Source organism: Excalfactoria chinensis, chromosome 10 (assembly GCF_039878825.1).
Source record: "Excalfactoria chinensis isolate bCotChi1 chromosome 10, bCotChi1.hap2, whole genome shotgun sequence".
In the NCBI taxonomy this organism is placed as follows: Eukaryota; Metazoa; Chordata; class Aves; order Galliformes; family Phasianidae; genus Excalfactoria; species Excalfactoria chinensis.
The window spans coordinates 15702754-15717745 of NC_092834.1; the positions used below are offsets into that span (position 1 = coordinate 15702754).

A 14992-nucleotide genomic window follows, 5' to 3' on the forward strand; every position below is an offset into this window, starting at 1 on the left:
AATTACACAAGCATACTGCATCTGGCTTCCATATCAGAATCAAGTAATGTTATAATTAAGAGATTAGTCTTACAGGTTGGTCATCAACTTGAGATGGATAATACAAAAACTAACAAACTACAGTTAATATACTTCCTTCTCAAAAGTACTTTGAGTGGGCTATACAACAACTGAATGAGGACCATCTATAAACCCTTTTCAGATGCTGACATACACGACATGACTAAATTAAGAAGACAAAACTGATTTAAGTGCAAATTATGTTTCTACAGATGAGATCTATTATTACTACTGTTATTATTTTAAATAAAACAGTATTTCACTGCCAAACAATCAGGCCTAACTTGTTTTTTAAGTACTATCATCAAAACATATACACTAGTTCTGTTCAGGGAAGAGGGCAGGAAAACTATGTACATGAAGCACAGAGTAAGAAACACAAGAAAGCACTATTAAGTTAAAGCGAAGCTACAGAACACAAGATTTTAGCACTGTTGGCTTTTAGTAAGATATTTTAGATATATAAACTTATGCATGTTACTTTAAATTAAGAAATGCAAACATGCAAAAAGCAGTAAGTTAAAGCAGCCCCCGCTGCAGTCACACACACCCAGGTAGGCCAATCCAATACCTCTGGGATCCACATTCCCAGAATATCATTATCACTAGCCAGGTCTTGACCAAACATAGCTTCCATTGCTTCATCATCAAGGTCAATTTCCAACTCCTCATCCAAGTTGAAGTCATAAAGAGCCCCTGGATCTTGCTGCAAAGATATCCCTTCTCTTCGACTCTGATTTCTGTGGGCCTGTACAGAGCGGTATAATCCCGCTCGAGTGAAAAAGAAAATAGTACTTTTATTTTACACATAATAAGCATAAATCCACTTTCAGCCACATTTTTCCATCTCTTTAAATTCAGATAAGCATGATTTTCTCATTTACCATGTAAAACACAATCTAAAGATATACCAATATACATATGCAAAGGAGACTTGTGTACCTTTCATGCTAGGTACCAATACCCATCCTTTTCATTCACTGAACAAACAAAGACCTGTAAGTCTTTCAGAACACTTACCAGCACGTGCTAGCAGCGTTCGGGCAGCTAAATCAAATTTGTGTCTTCTTGTTACAGACGACCGACTTCTAGAAGGAGGTCCGCTTGCAGAAGCTGCATTATCCACGTGATCCATATTATCAGGGCTACAAGAATTTGTAATCAATAGGTAAATCAAAAACAGTTTTAAAGAGCTGCCTACAGTAGCAAGGGAAAATACGTTAGGGTTATATTCTGGGGAAGATTCCATTCATTCACAGAATAAAATAAAATAAAAAAAAAAGATTTTGGAATTCAAGAATTTTCTTTTCCTCTACAGCACATACTTATTGTCCTTTTGGCCATGAAATTCACTTTAAGAAGTGAGAAGCAGCAAAGCTTCCACAGTGCCTAGGCTTTCCAGAAACATTAGAACACTCAATTTATGCTGCACTAAGTACAGCCCAACCTACATTTCTTTATTTCTTTGTTAAAGAAATAAAACCAACACTTCTGTCCCTGCATCAGTAATTCCCTCAACAAGCGTGTAACATTAATTTGTATATTTTTCCCAATTGAAATCTTAGAGATCTCTGTGAAACTGCATTTTACCCAAGACAATGAAGGAAACCTATAAAGAAATAATAGCTCATTAGGATGAAGGAACCTGTCCATATGCATTCTCAAAATACACATCGCAGTTCTCACCCCCCCTTGTTAGCAAAACCCTGATTCAATCTGCAGCAAGTGTCTCTTAACATAACTACTTTTAGGATTAGCATATAAAGTAAAATCTTTCTTGCTAGATTAATATGTTGTTTAGATCTAAAGTTGCAAATATGGCTGAGAGTGTAAATCTCAGTTCAATTCTCTGGACAAAACAAGAATTTATTTTAAAGAAAAAATGTAGGAAGGTAAGTGTTCATGAATATACTGTGGAAAAGAAACAAACCACCAAACAAAAAGAAAACCACTCTCCAATGAATACCTGTTTTATTACCACTTATCTCACTAGTAAAAATATAAGCTCTCTGTCTTCATTTTCTTTGTATGCTCTTTCTCTTTTTTGAAGGAAGGATGCTCAATTACATTCCTCTCTAGTTGAGTGCATATGAAGTACAGGAAAGTAATCACAGTATGTGGACCTTATTTCATTGCATCTTTGCTTTTACTAATGTAACAAAATTCAGAAAGGGCATTACAGTGTTATACATCAGTAACAATGAACATACCAGACTTCCAATTTCAGCAAGAGATTTCAAGATATTAAGAGGAAAACTACATTTTACCTTTCACTAAAGCCTTCCTCCATTTCAGCAGCATCAGCTGAAGGGATATCACCTGGCGACTGCAAATAACAATGATCTCCAGATTTTCCACCACTTCCGGAGACTATTGCCCCATGTCGTGCATCTGCAGTCACATCTGGCTGCGGTTCTTCATCATCTTCATTTCCAGGGTGCTCTATCATCCACATAGCAAGCACTGTGATGTTCTGCGCATCTGCTTCTCCTCTGGCACCTGAAAGCATTGAAGTCACTCCTGAAAATTGCATTATACTGTGTATATAATATATATAGCATATATATTAATTGTATGTATGTAAAACATATCTATTTTTTCAGTTTAAATTGATACCGTTATTGATTACCTGTGGCTTCCATGGCTTTTGCGATCTGCCTGAAGGAGAATCCCATTTCTAACAATGGAACAGCAATGGCAGGAGGAGGAGGAGATGTTGAGAGTCGGCTGCTTGGATCAGACAAAGCTTTAAAGAAAAAAAATCTTTAGTTATTTCGACTTCAGCAAATCTCATTCTGATTTGGCAAAGATTCATTAGCTTCACAAAAGGGAGCAATGGCATCACCAACTTTCCTCACTGTTACTTTTCAACATAAGGTATGATGCAATGAAATTATACAGTGTTTATTCTTTTTACACATTTACATTATGTCAGCCTCTCTTCAATCAAATAGGACACTCATAATATTGAAGGAATTATTTCTTTTGAACTGTTTCTAAGCAGTTTGTTTCTTTCACATTCTCTCAAATTATCTGATTTATATGTAAGTAGACTAGATGAAAGTTACCTTTTCCTGAAACATCAAGATTCCAAAATGTTTTGAGATCACATAAATACCCATTCCTCTTAAGAGCCAGAGAGAGATATCCAAAAATCTCTTTACAGATTATGAGTATCACTTCTGTCCAAAGTGACTCCAGAGTTTCTAAAAGTATTGATTACTATTCAAAAAGTTTCACTGAAAACACAATTTCCTCTGATAACAAAGACACTAACTATACTGACAGACACTGCTGTAAACACTGTATGATGATCCAGAAGCAAGTCACCTCATGAAAAAATGAGATGAGAACTGAACAGACAAGTTGCTATGCTACAGGTGAAACAGCAGGAAGAGACAAACTAAAGCATGGATGTAAGAGAAGGAATAAGAGAACAGACTTTTTCAGCACTAAGTAAGAAATCTGAAGGATATACTTTAACTCAGTCTATTGTATTCATTTAAATATATGTAGGTTACTCCAAAAGTAATTATACCTATTTATTTCCATGGAAACTTATGACAGACACAAAGAGCACAATAAAATTTGCATAGCCATCTGGAACATGGTTTTCTTTCCTGCCACTGTCACCACTGATGAAATGCACCACCCACTGCCTCACTGTGTTCACATCCCCTGTTTGGTCCCACAGAGGTTTAGCAAGTGTTGATGAACTGTCAATGGAGGACAATTTTTTCTTCATGGAGAAATTCAATTCCACCCCTTTGCTTCATACCCACTTCCAAGTCAGACTCCACTATGTCAGACAGCATCACAACAAAGTGAAGCGGAATACTGGTGAAAAGTTTTAACTTCTACTGCCATTCCACCAACTTCCACCTCAGACATCACGGACAAACATAATAAAATAGAAGGCATTACTTCTGGAGTAGCCGTAGTAAAACATATATATATGCTTTGGATCACAAGATAGATCTTTAGAGGTCTGAGATTCTCACTCAACAATTTGCTTGATTCCCTTGTTACCCCATTCTATATGGGAATGGATACTGGAATGAAACAGAAAATACTGGAATTGAACAGATTCCTGTTTTAAGTAGCAAAGTGCAGGCAGTAGTACAGTATGAAAAGAAGCCTCCCATTTCTTTTACAGTTCCAGGCAGTATCAAAAAAGTCTTAAAAAACTATACAGAACCATGATTCTGTCTGTATGGGCAGTATACCTGTACGATTCGTAGGCCTTGCAGACTGGGAATCGGGAGAAGTCAGACTTTGTCTCCTCCCAACTTCATCTGAAGGAGATGTTGGTAAAGAAGATATTGGAGGAGTCTGAGCACGTCGTGCTGGCAGTACAGTTGTAGTTGGATAACTGGAGAACATTTGCCTTTAAAAAAAAAAAGCAAAAACATATTCTTATATGAAAAAGAGCAACCCTGAAAAAGATCTGACACAAGAAATAGACCAAATTAGATCACAACTTGCCAAACGCACCTTACAGCAACTGAATTTTGCAAGGGTAAGGAGTAATAATATATATATCTAGGGGAGATGGAGAGGAACTCTGTAGGAATGACTCATCCCTATTTTTTTGCCTGTGGACAGTTAAATTTTTAGACATGCGCCTAAAAATACCTCACAGACCAAAGGAAGCCTGAGGAGAAGTAAACTTGCTCCCCCATTTCTACATTACATACTGAACTCAGTCTGACTAATCATTCCTTGTAAGGTGCTTTACTTTCACTGTCCTGATGATAAGACTTTGTTCTGGCTTTCATCAAACTGCATCTACAAAGCCTCTTAGAGCAGAGGTCAGACATTTCAACAAAAGCAATAAACTCAGAATAGAACTACATTCAGTATAAAGCAGATTTCCTTCCACATCTCAAATAACCTCTGCAGATTAACTTTGTTCCATCTTACTTCCAGTTCAGTACACAAGAGCAGCATGAAACAAACAGGACTGTGGAGTTGCTTGCATACTAAGATCTATTCTAGTCTCCAAACCAACTACTTAACCATTAATTAAAATACAGAATGTCACTGACTAGTATTTTGAAGTGTATCAAGTAAAAATGAGAACCAAAGGAGAACAGAAGAAAGGTATTTTCTCCTGCTGAGAAGAATTTAGATGCGATACATGCATATATATAGCACTTACAAAAAGCTTAGCAGCTTTCTAGTTTTATAAATGCTTGTCCTCAAAGTAAAGTAACAAACTGAACTCTGTATTTTGTGGAGGCAGCTCTTAACAGCATTAATGGTTTCAAAACCTCAGAGAGCTAAAGACATACATTATATGTAAGTAAGAAAATATTTTACCTAAGAAGACTGAGAGGCATAACTCCGGGAGATTCAGAAGCAGGAACAGTTTCAGTATCAGTTACTGGAGTAGTAGCAGTGGTAGTATCCTCCAGAGAGCTGCTCATGAAAGACGTTGTGCTGGAAGCAGAAGGGCTGGTTGTAACTGGTGTTTGGGCTTGCTGAGACTGATCACCTTCTTCCACTTGCTGGTCTACTTCTGCAATAGAAAACAGACAGTACAGGAACATTAATGAAACTTAATACAGTAAAGCAGCTGTTGTGGCTAAACTTTAAAAAAAAAAAATCTCCCCTAATAAAGAGGTGTGCAGAAACTCTAACAACACAAAACCTCTGCCCATAACTCATGGATTTAAGTAAACAAATTGGCCTCTTGTCATACTGATAACAAGGTGGAGAATAAGTAAAACTTTCTAGATCTTCAGAGGAGCCATTTACTTAGTCAGGTCAGACCTTATGATATTTACTGTTGTCACATTTCAGATTGTTATGTTAGGCAAAAGGGCTGATCAATTATAAAGCTGTTTTTAACTTACCAGCTTAAGTAACAGATTTTTGAAGGGTTTTTAGTTGATTTCTAAGACATACATAAGACAGTAAAGAAGCAAAGAGCAAATTAAAGGGATTACCTTTAATATCTTAGATAATTAAAAAAAATACTTTGATAATTAGGTATTAAAAAATACTTCAGATATCTAAAAAGCATTTTAGAAGTCCTCGTGAAATTTCTCTTTAAGATCCCTCCAAATTATAGCCGCTATAAAATTACAAGATCGTGTCATTTGTATCATTATAGTTTGTAACCACCTAAATACAAACACTCAACGTTTTAGCATTTAGAATAATTCTGAAAATGTACCTTGTTTAAGTCTGCCACCAAACTGATCCTCCAGCAATCCATGAACCACTAATTTGTAGATCATGGCTTGGGCTCGCTCCAAATCTGCCAGTCCTAACGCTCTTTTAATAGGCGAGCGCATGACTGCTCGCTTCACCATGTGTCGCATGAGGAACTGCAGAGCAGCACGCATTTCCACGTCTTCATGAACAACTGGAGAACTAGCACAATCAGAGTTGTGACCATTTTCTGCCAGGACTTTCGGTATTAATAGCAGTTCAGCATATTTACTACAACTAAGAAGAACACTAAGTGACTTCATAGCACCAAGATAAAGATAAGATAGCTGTACGGCTCTGATTTCTGACTGAACTACATCATGATTTCTTGGAGAATGCTCATGGTTCTTTTTTCTTCCTTCAGCAGGCTGGTGTTGGGTTTCCATCCCTAATGTTGATGGTTCTAGGGAAAAGGAAGCGATTTCATTTTCTGACTTAGAGCTTGTAGTGCTGTGTCCTTTGTTATCATCGGCACTTAGCGCTGATCGTGTATCTCCTCCAGCATCACCCTCCACTTTCTGGTCCATTTCCCCTTTATCTTCAGATTCGTGTCTGTGTTTTTTCTCGTGTCTCTTGGTGCTTTGTTTTCCCATATCTTCATGGATACCAGTCAGATAGGTAAGGTCCAGCAACACAGTAGCTGTCAGCCCACGAAATCTTGCAACATCAAAAGGCAGTGGTTCACAGGGCTCCAGATTATACAATGGAGTATCACTAGGCGACCAAAAAGTTGGGAAGCTTTAATAAAGATCAGAATGACACAGGAAAAAGCAAGTGAGGGAGAGACAGGAGGAAAGTACAGGAAATAATGTAGGCAAAGTAAGATGTAAAATACGTTTAATGAAATAAATGAACCAATTCTAAAAATTAAATGTAAACGGGGGAAAATGAGGTTATGATCAGAAAATGGGGAGATATGATATCAGAGCAAAGGCAACAAAAGCATGCACAGGTTTTCAACAAGAGCCATTAAAATGCAGAGGCATCACAGAAGCTACCAATTAGTGCTGACAGAATTCTTCGATAACTTACTCTAAGCCAAAGTTTATTGTCACATCTAAGCTGAACTTGTGAACAGGAATAAAAGCTTAGATATAAAAAACTCATTTTTTCATAAGCACTAAGTAGAAGTTTTTGATTGACTACACGCTGTTTACATGTTCCTGTTCCAATGATTGGAAGGAGCAGACAGCTGATAGCTTGTGACCATTCTGACTCTGTTTATGTCAAGACAGACTCCCTAGAGAGAACAGTGGCTTTCTAAACATAGGGCAGGAAACCCGACAGACCCATAAAGGATGCCCACTTATCTGTTCAGCCGTATTCAATGAAACCTTTGTTATATTTAGGAGTTATACTTGACTACTTTTAACCATAAGCAGGACAAAAATTCACTAGCCTGTGTTTTCCCTACACCTTCTGTTTTCCATTACAGTTTCCTATGCATCCAGTAGATAGAGGATTTTTAAATCTTCCTTTAATTACCCCCCCAAGACGATTCCCCCTTTCATAAGGTAAAGTTCTACTTTAAAATTGAAACCAAGTTTTATTCTGATTCTAACTAAGGAAGTACATTCTGAACTTAATTCAACGAATTACCATTGTCTACAGTCAAGTGCTGCACCACTTCACTCAAGCAGGATTTGATATTATTTTAAGAGCACACTTAATTTAAGGTCATATGCCACATGGGCACACATAAAAGAATTTATACCTGGAATTAAATTCAATAGTCAATTGCACTTCAGCACATTTAATTAAAGGAACAACAGCTTTTGTGTAACAAAATAGGCATCACGTTCCAAAAGTTCCAAGAGGTGATCCAACCTCAGCTGTTTCAAAACGTAGTTTTAACCAATAGCAAAAACTAATAATTACTACTCGATTTCTCCACAAGATTAAAGCTTAACTGTAGCCTGAAAAATACTAGGATTTTAGTAAAGCAAATCTTTCCATTCAAAAACCACAAGCAATTCCTACAAGAACACCACTGAGTCTACAGACACTTCTAGCTTCATTTCACAGCTTCCTTCCAAGTACCCTCCCTTTCAAAGTGAACCTGTAAGAAAGGTGGAAAAAGAATCATCTCCTTCCAGCTTTCTCTCCAAGATCTCAAAATCCTCTCCACAACAGCTCCAGTGGGTCAACATCAAATACGGGGCATTTAGCTCTCTAAGGCAGGTCAAAAATGAATAAATGCTGCTTCAAGGCAGTACTAATTTGAGTAGCCTCATCCACCCACCATTAAAAAGAGAAAACATTCCCACTTCATGACTTTGACCCATCCCTAAGCCCCACAGAGCAACTGCTGCACCCCCTAAGGATGAAATACCAATGCAACAAAGAGATCTGTTCTTAACTCCAGTAAGTCAAACCATGACTCTATTCAGAACCAGACTCACCATTTACAACGAAAGTGAGCAAAGTCCCCAGTTAAAATCCTCTTTAGATCCATAATCCAGAGTCTACAGTAAATTAAGAGGGCAATACATATTTAAAAACAAGCAATGTTTATTACAAATTTGGGAAAACTGGCAGGCTGGTCCCATTCCAACTCTGAAAGCAAGAGCCCAAAACTAAGAATTCTAGTGATGCCAATCAATTCTAAGCTATTAAAATATATTTCACATACCACGTATTTTACTACTAGATAACATCAAGATGTAACCCATATTTGTTTGTTCTGAAAATGCAATTTTTGCTGCATTATATTAAAGTTTAAGCTGAAAACAACTTTTCAACATGACTCTAATGTAAGATGCACATTACTTCTGAAGATTCCTGAACACAAAATACCACTAGATTTTGAAAAGTGTAGGAAATGAGCATACTGTACCTGATAGTAATCTCTGCTTCATCCCATTGGACCTTAGCAGATGTACTACCTTCCTTCACTACTCCAAGTAAAGTGGCATGACGTCCAGTTTGCTTGTGTACACATCGACCTCCAACTCTAAGTCCAGCATCAACTCCACCAATTACTGCTAAAACAGGCCACACTTCCACACACAGCATCTTCAGCTGCAATTCTGACAGGTCTGCCAGACCGTGTCTATTATGCTTGCCCTTCTCCTCCTCCTTATTTTCTTTCTCCTCTCTCACTTCATTCTCCTCTCGACTTTGAATTGAGCGACTTTTCTTCAGCTTCTGACCTGCTTCTTTAAGACAAGTTTTGATTTTATTCAGTCTTTCCATCATTTTTTTATTGATGCAGTGTGTCCAACGGTCTGTGCGATGAAGGATACGGATGAGTTGGATGGTGGCTTCTGCCAGCACTGCAGCAACAGGACTACAGATGGGGTCACCAGGTAGCAAATCTCTCGGTGTGCCACGCATCTGCATATCGCAGATTTTCACCTAAGTGTTAAAAGAGAGCAGTTTAAGTTATCTTAACCTACAGAGAAGCTTATTTTAAAACAAGAAACTCTTTATGAATAGAAGAAAATGAATAACATTATTTATTTATTTATTTTTGCTGAGGTACCCTAGGAATTTCATTTTAGCTCAGCAATCTTATAAGCTCATAGCTACCAAAATTCCAACAGTTAGCACATTCCCACATAAGACTCACATCTCAGAATATCTGGAATTCCTAACACTATGTTATCTGTGGTTTCTGTGAATTAAGATTTTACACGTAGATTTAATGGTGGGTAAATCAATCACAAGTAGTGAAATACATTTTATTTTTACGGTAGATTGCACATGTAGGGAACGTCCAGATAGTGTGCAAATAATGTAGTGCTGTTCATGTCTTCAAACAAAATGCATCAACACTGACACTCTCAGTACTTGCCAACAATCCTCACTCCCCAAAAAATCCCTTCTACATCCACTGACAGACTACAGAAAGCACGGACTTGGAACCAATGCAGATGAACGTTTCTGTTACCTTTTCTCCTGGATTACTGCTATAGAACATAACACAAGGATATAATTCTGCTGCATCCACATCTTCAAAAGCTAGTTTGGGCTCCTAGGTAAAACAAACAAACAAACAGAAACAAAACCAGACACTTAGAACACCTTAACCAGTGAAAAGATGACAAAGTTATATGCTTGTCTTAACCATTATGCTTAGCTTTATATAGAATAGCTCCATATACAATATTTATGCCAAATTAGTATTAAAAAAAGCAACAGTCAAAAACCAAACCAAATAGAACCAAAAAGAAACAAATACCTCTCCATTTTTACCAAAGGAAATAGTTCTTGCTTCCATATCTAAAACACATGTGATGAAATCTCCTTGAGTAAAGCTGGACAGAGTCAAAGTTTGCTCTCCATTGTGATAAAGGTTACCACTGTAGGCTCTATACAGCCACATATCTGAGGTAGTGCGATGGTTAAAATCATGTACTGGCCAGCGAGAAACACCAACACATGTGCCTTCATTGCCTCGGTTCTCCTTCACAATGTAGAACTGAAAGGCAAACAGAAGTCAGAATACACATTCTAACAAAACAAGGCAATGCAAATTTGCCTTATACATATTCATTAGTACTTATAACCATGTTACTCACAAGCATTTAATAAAAAAACATGTAATAATCTAAAATCATATTCTATTTCTAAAAGGATGTCTTGGTGTATAGGAGTAGTCATTAACAAGTCATTTAAATCTGACCTACTAACGAAAAGAACTGTCTGAAAAAATTCAAACTTTTTTTAACTCAGGAAACACAGAAGCTGTCACGTAAGCATTAAACACATTACTGAAATAAACAAGCTTTACTCTTCATGTTTGCAGCAACTGATTTATGTAGATTCAAGTAAAAATGAAGTAGAAGCCTTATGCTTAAAGACAATACATTATCACAGCCTCCAACCTGAGTACTGAAACATCAGCTGAAAACCTACTCTGAACAGCAGTGCTCAAGACCAGCCACAAATTCTTCTCTTTGAATTGAAAATGTAATTTATGCAAAGATACTGTCATAACCTAAAGATCATAGTTAGCTACTATTTGTAAATTACAGTATATTTCTGTAACAAGGTAAGAAAAGAAATACACTTTCATTCAACCTACCTTCCACTGGTAACACCCTGAAGTGACTCCAGTTGATGCTAATCCATATCCTTTACCCCCACTTCCATGAGTCAGAATCTGCCCGTTCTCCACTATGCAACACTGTGCTTTCTCAGGGTCAAAGGACACTTCCTGTATGGGAAGATTTTCATCTTCATCTTCAGACTCTCCTTGCTTCTATCAGAAACAGGACAAAATGTCTGTAATAAACGTGACTTAGTTGCATTTAAACAGAAGAGGAATTAAACCATAATTACCTGCAACTTCATTTCTTGTTCTTTCTCCTTTATTTGAATTGCATGTTTAGCTTGAGCTATAGGAGTCTCCCACATGCAGTCAGACAGAAGCAAGAATAATCGTTCAACAACCTGGCACATGAGAAAATAATTGAAGATCATCCTAAATCCAAGATGTGGTCAACAAATAGCATTTTATTTTGCTTTTTAAGTATAAATATCAAAAATATTTAGAACTCCTAGATAAGAAAATATCTACAATGAGCCTCATTTGATTTGGATTCTGAGCAAATCTATGAAGCATTTACAACTCGCATGAGACTTTCTGAAGAAACAAGTGAAAAAGCTTATAGCAAAATATAAAGACCTGAGCCATTTGATCATCTTCAACGCCAGATTCACAAGCAGGTAATACAGCTTCTAGTACATGAAGTGCGAGAAGTCTAGTCCTCAAATTTCCAACCAAGGGAACTCCTGAAGATGGAAGAGTATGTTAATAATCTACACATGACTTCCGCATCAGACACGCACCTATGATAGATATGACTTGCATGCCTCCCATGGCAACCCTGCACATAGCAGAGGGGTTGAAACTAGATGATCATTATGGTCCTTTTCAACCCAGGCCATTCTATGACACTATGATACAATTCAACGCACAATTTTCCTAAGTGTGACTTGAGTACATCTACTGAGGTTGAAGAGCTAAAATCAGTGTGCAATATATGATCAAGTAGGACCTGTTTTCAGGAACTGCATTACAGGAATGCAAGTATAACCATTAATCACATTTAGAAAAACTCTTACCTGAGCAACACTTCTGAGAAGCAATGTTAAGAAGTACTTCCGTCCACTTTGGAGATGCCATTTTTGACTGAATTGCTTTTGAAGAGACAACTCTACGCAAGAAAACAAGGAAGTCTCCCAAGTGCAGTTCTGCTGCGTGTTGCTTTCGGAGGGCAGCTATAAAGTTAAATTAAAAGTTTTCATTCACACCCATTCTTAAACAGTATCTGCAAATAACGTATTGCTAAAATCAAAGTAGAAAAGAAATATTAAAACAGACATTTGTAGCTGAGTTTTGTGATGCTCTCAGTTTTTGAGAATAAGTTGTTAGTGCTTAAACACTGTAACAGAAATTATGCAAGATAAATTACCTCTGAAGTCTCTCTTTTCATTCTCCCCATTTGAATCTGCCTTTTTTGATTCTGCTTCATGCTCCTCAGCTTCCTCTTCTCCAAATGAAGCCATAAGCATCACACCAGCTTGTGATAACAAGTTCTTTAGCTGACTGCATAACAGATCCAGCAATGACTGGACCACCTTTGGGCTCAATTTGTCTGCATAGGTTCTATAAGCACACAATAAAGTAGAAATAAAGAATATTTGAGTGCTGATGAAAAGAACTATAACAAAGACAACTACGTAGCTCAGTGCAAGTGAACATAGGGGCTAACACTGCACTAATTCTAATCAGTTCCATTGCAGCAGGTTACTTTGCTCCATCCTCCACAAGTCTGACAAGTTACTCTCTTACATGACTCTTACATTACTTTTAAGGCACTTTAAAATTGTCCATTCTTTAGAGTCAAGGAATATTTTTTCAGTATTTTCAGGGGAAAAAAGCAACTTAATTCATTAAATGTAATCCCACTGAAACTTCCAAATATGAAGACTTTTTTTTTTCTTACTTAGTAGAATTAGCAGGAAAACATACTGCTCTGTATGAACACCAAAGGTGCATAAATCCTATACTAAATAATACTTATACTCTAAGCAGACAATCCTTGCTCCATTGTTCATTTTTTTTTCCTTTACAGAGTTAAACTACAAACATTTAAGTGCTGACAGATTTTTTGATGTTGTTTCCTTGTCTAGCAGAGACCAGTATTCCCCAGACAACTGAGTAGAAGCATTATGCACAGCTCTGAAGAACTCCTGCCTTATTATTACTGGTATTGCTTTTGCACAAATGAATATCACATGCAACATGTGATATTACTTTGCAACATGCAAAGCCTCATCGTATTAACTTCACAATCAATACTTACCCTGTGGTGATAGCAAGGATCTGAAGTAGTCTTGTACTGGCTACTTTCAAAGCTGTGCTGAGCTGAGAAATACCAGTTTTGGGCAGCAACTGTAGTGGTTGTCCTAACATGGTGTCTGTGCCACACAACTGTGATAGCACATTTAGCAAACCAGTAGAAATAGCCAAGGAGACATCAACAGGCTGATAGTGCACGCTTAGAGCAAAGACTGTTACCAACAGAAGACGCTGCTGTGCTTCTAAGATTAAAATATAGTTTTTAATTAGTAATCTGTTTATAGAAAGAATACTAAGACAAATAATAATAGATTAGTTTTAAGAAAATGTAGCAAATGAAATTACCAAGTAAAGAGCTAATGTTAACACATGCTTTGAGGTAGACTTTACTGTCTACATCTTTATTGTCTCCATCACAGCCTCTTTCACTCAGTGCACTCTATGTCAAGGATGTCCAAAGAAAAACATCCTACAGATCTAGCTTGTGATGTGAAGTTTCTGACACAAAAATCTCAAAAGAGACCAGACTCCTCTCTAAGGTAAGGATAAGCATGTGAAACACCCAATTTGATGCTTGTACTTCAAGCTGACTCTTGAGAAATTTTTTTCAGTTGCATTTAACTGTAAGTGATGCCAATGAAATAATTCAAGTACGGATGCCCATTGGGCTCCATCAACAAACCAAATTATGTGACTCTTTTCTGTACTGAAGCTCTCAATAAGTACAAGTACAAAGGCACAAAGAGTTGCAGAATTCCAGCTATCCCTTAAGGACAAAAGCACACAGGAGTATCTTGGTAAAGGACAGGAGAGGGGATTTCAAACAGTATGTCCTGTTGTTTGAGTTTGGGATTAAAAAAATCACAGCTGAATAAAGAATAAAAATTTGGAGATTCTTAATCACTTCTGAAAACTGATGTCTGGAAAACCTAAAGAAATTATTTGAAATGACAAAGAAATGGGAACATTAGTATGCGACTTACAGCACTTAAAAGCCTTAAAACAAAAAGGGCTGACACTTGAAGAAAATTAAGACAGAAAAAGGTTAAAAAGATTCTCTCTCTTCAGAGAAATTGTCAGCCCAAGACTTTATCTGTGCATTCTGGCCATCAATATCGAAGTATGCTTTGTTCCACTCAGAGTACGTTGTACTATATGTCAGAGGACACATTTTACAAATCTTGCTTCCACTTACCTATGTGATGCTTATTAGCTTGCAGAGCTCTTTCCAAGGTAGCAGACAATTGCTGGTAAATTTTGTGCACGGCCACCTGAATTTCAATCTGAATACTTCTCTTAGCTGCTCTGATACCATCCTGGCCCAAACAAAAAATGATGTAAGTACTGATAACGCTTTTATCACCTAGTCACTGAAACAAGAAAACCCCACAATTAAAATAC

At 37.1% G+C, this 14992-nt stretch overlaps 1 protein-coding gene across 9 annotated transcripts in view; it reads right to left on the minus strand.

Annotated features, from left to right (window-relative positions):
* HERC1 (HECT and RLD domain containing E3 ubiquitin protein ligase family member 1) overlaps window positions 1–14992 on the minus strand; it is a 107763-nt gene that overhangs the window by 28005 nt on the left and 64766 nt on the right. For 6 of the 9 annotated variants that reach the window (XM_072346006.1, XM_072346009.1, XM_072346013.1 and 3 more), the window contains exons 28-44: window positions 14787–14907; window positions 13596–13833; window positions 12702–12895; window positions 12352–12507; window positions 11912–12018; window positions 11566–11676; window positions 11309–11485; window positions 10463–10702; window positions 10172–10255; window positions 9116–9636; window positions 6242–7017; window positions 5383–5581; window positions 4287–4447; window positions 2690–2806; window positions 2328–2559; window positions 1081–1205; window positions 611–831 (exon numbers count right to left, since the gene is read on the minus strand). In XM_072346006.1, the coding sequence (XP_072202107.1) occupies window positions 611–831; window positions 1081–1205; window positions 2328–2559; window positions 2690–2806; window positions 4287–4447; window positions 5383–5581; window positions 6242–7017; window positions 9116–9636; window positions 10172–10255; window positions 10463–10702; window positions 11309–11485; window positions 11566–11676; window positions 11912–12018; window positions 12352–12507; window positions 12702–12895; window positions 13596–13833; window positions 14787–14907 (3780 nt within the window). The remainder of the gene's footprint in view (window positions 1–610; window positions 832–1080; window positions 1206–2327; window positions 2560–2689; window positions 2807–4286; window positions 4448–5382; window positions 5582–6241; window positions 7018–9115; window positions 9637–10171; window positions 10256–10462; window positions 10703–11308; window positions 11486–11565; window positions 11677–11911; window positions 12019–12351; window positions 12508–12701; window positions 12896–13595; window positions 13834–14786; window positions 14908–14992) is intronic. The other 3 variants (XM_072346011.1, XM_072346010.1, XM_072346008.1) reach the window with 3 other exon arrangements.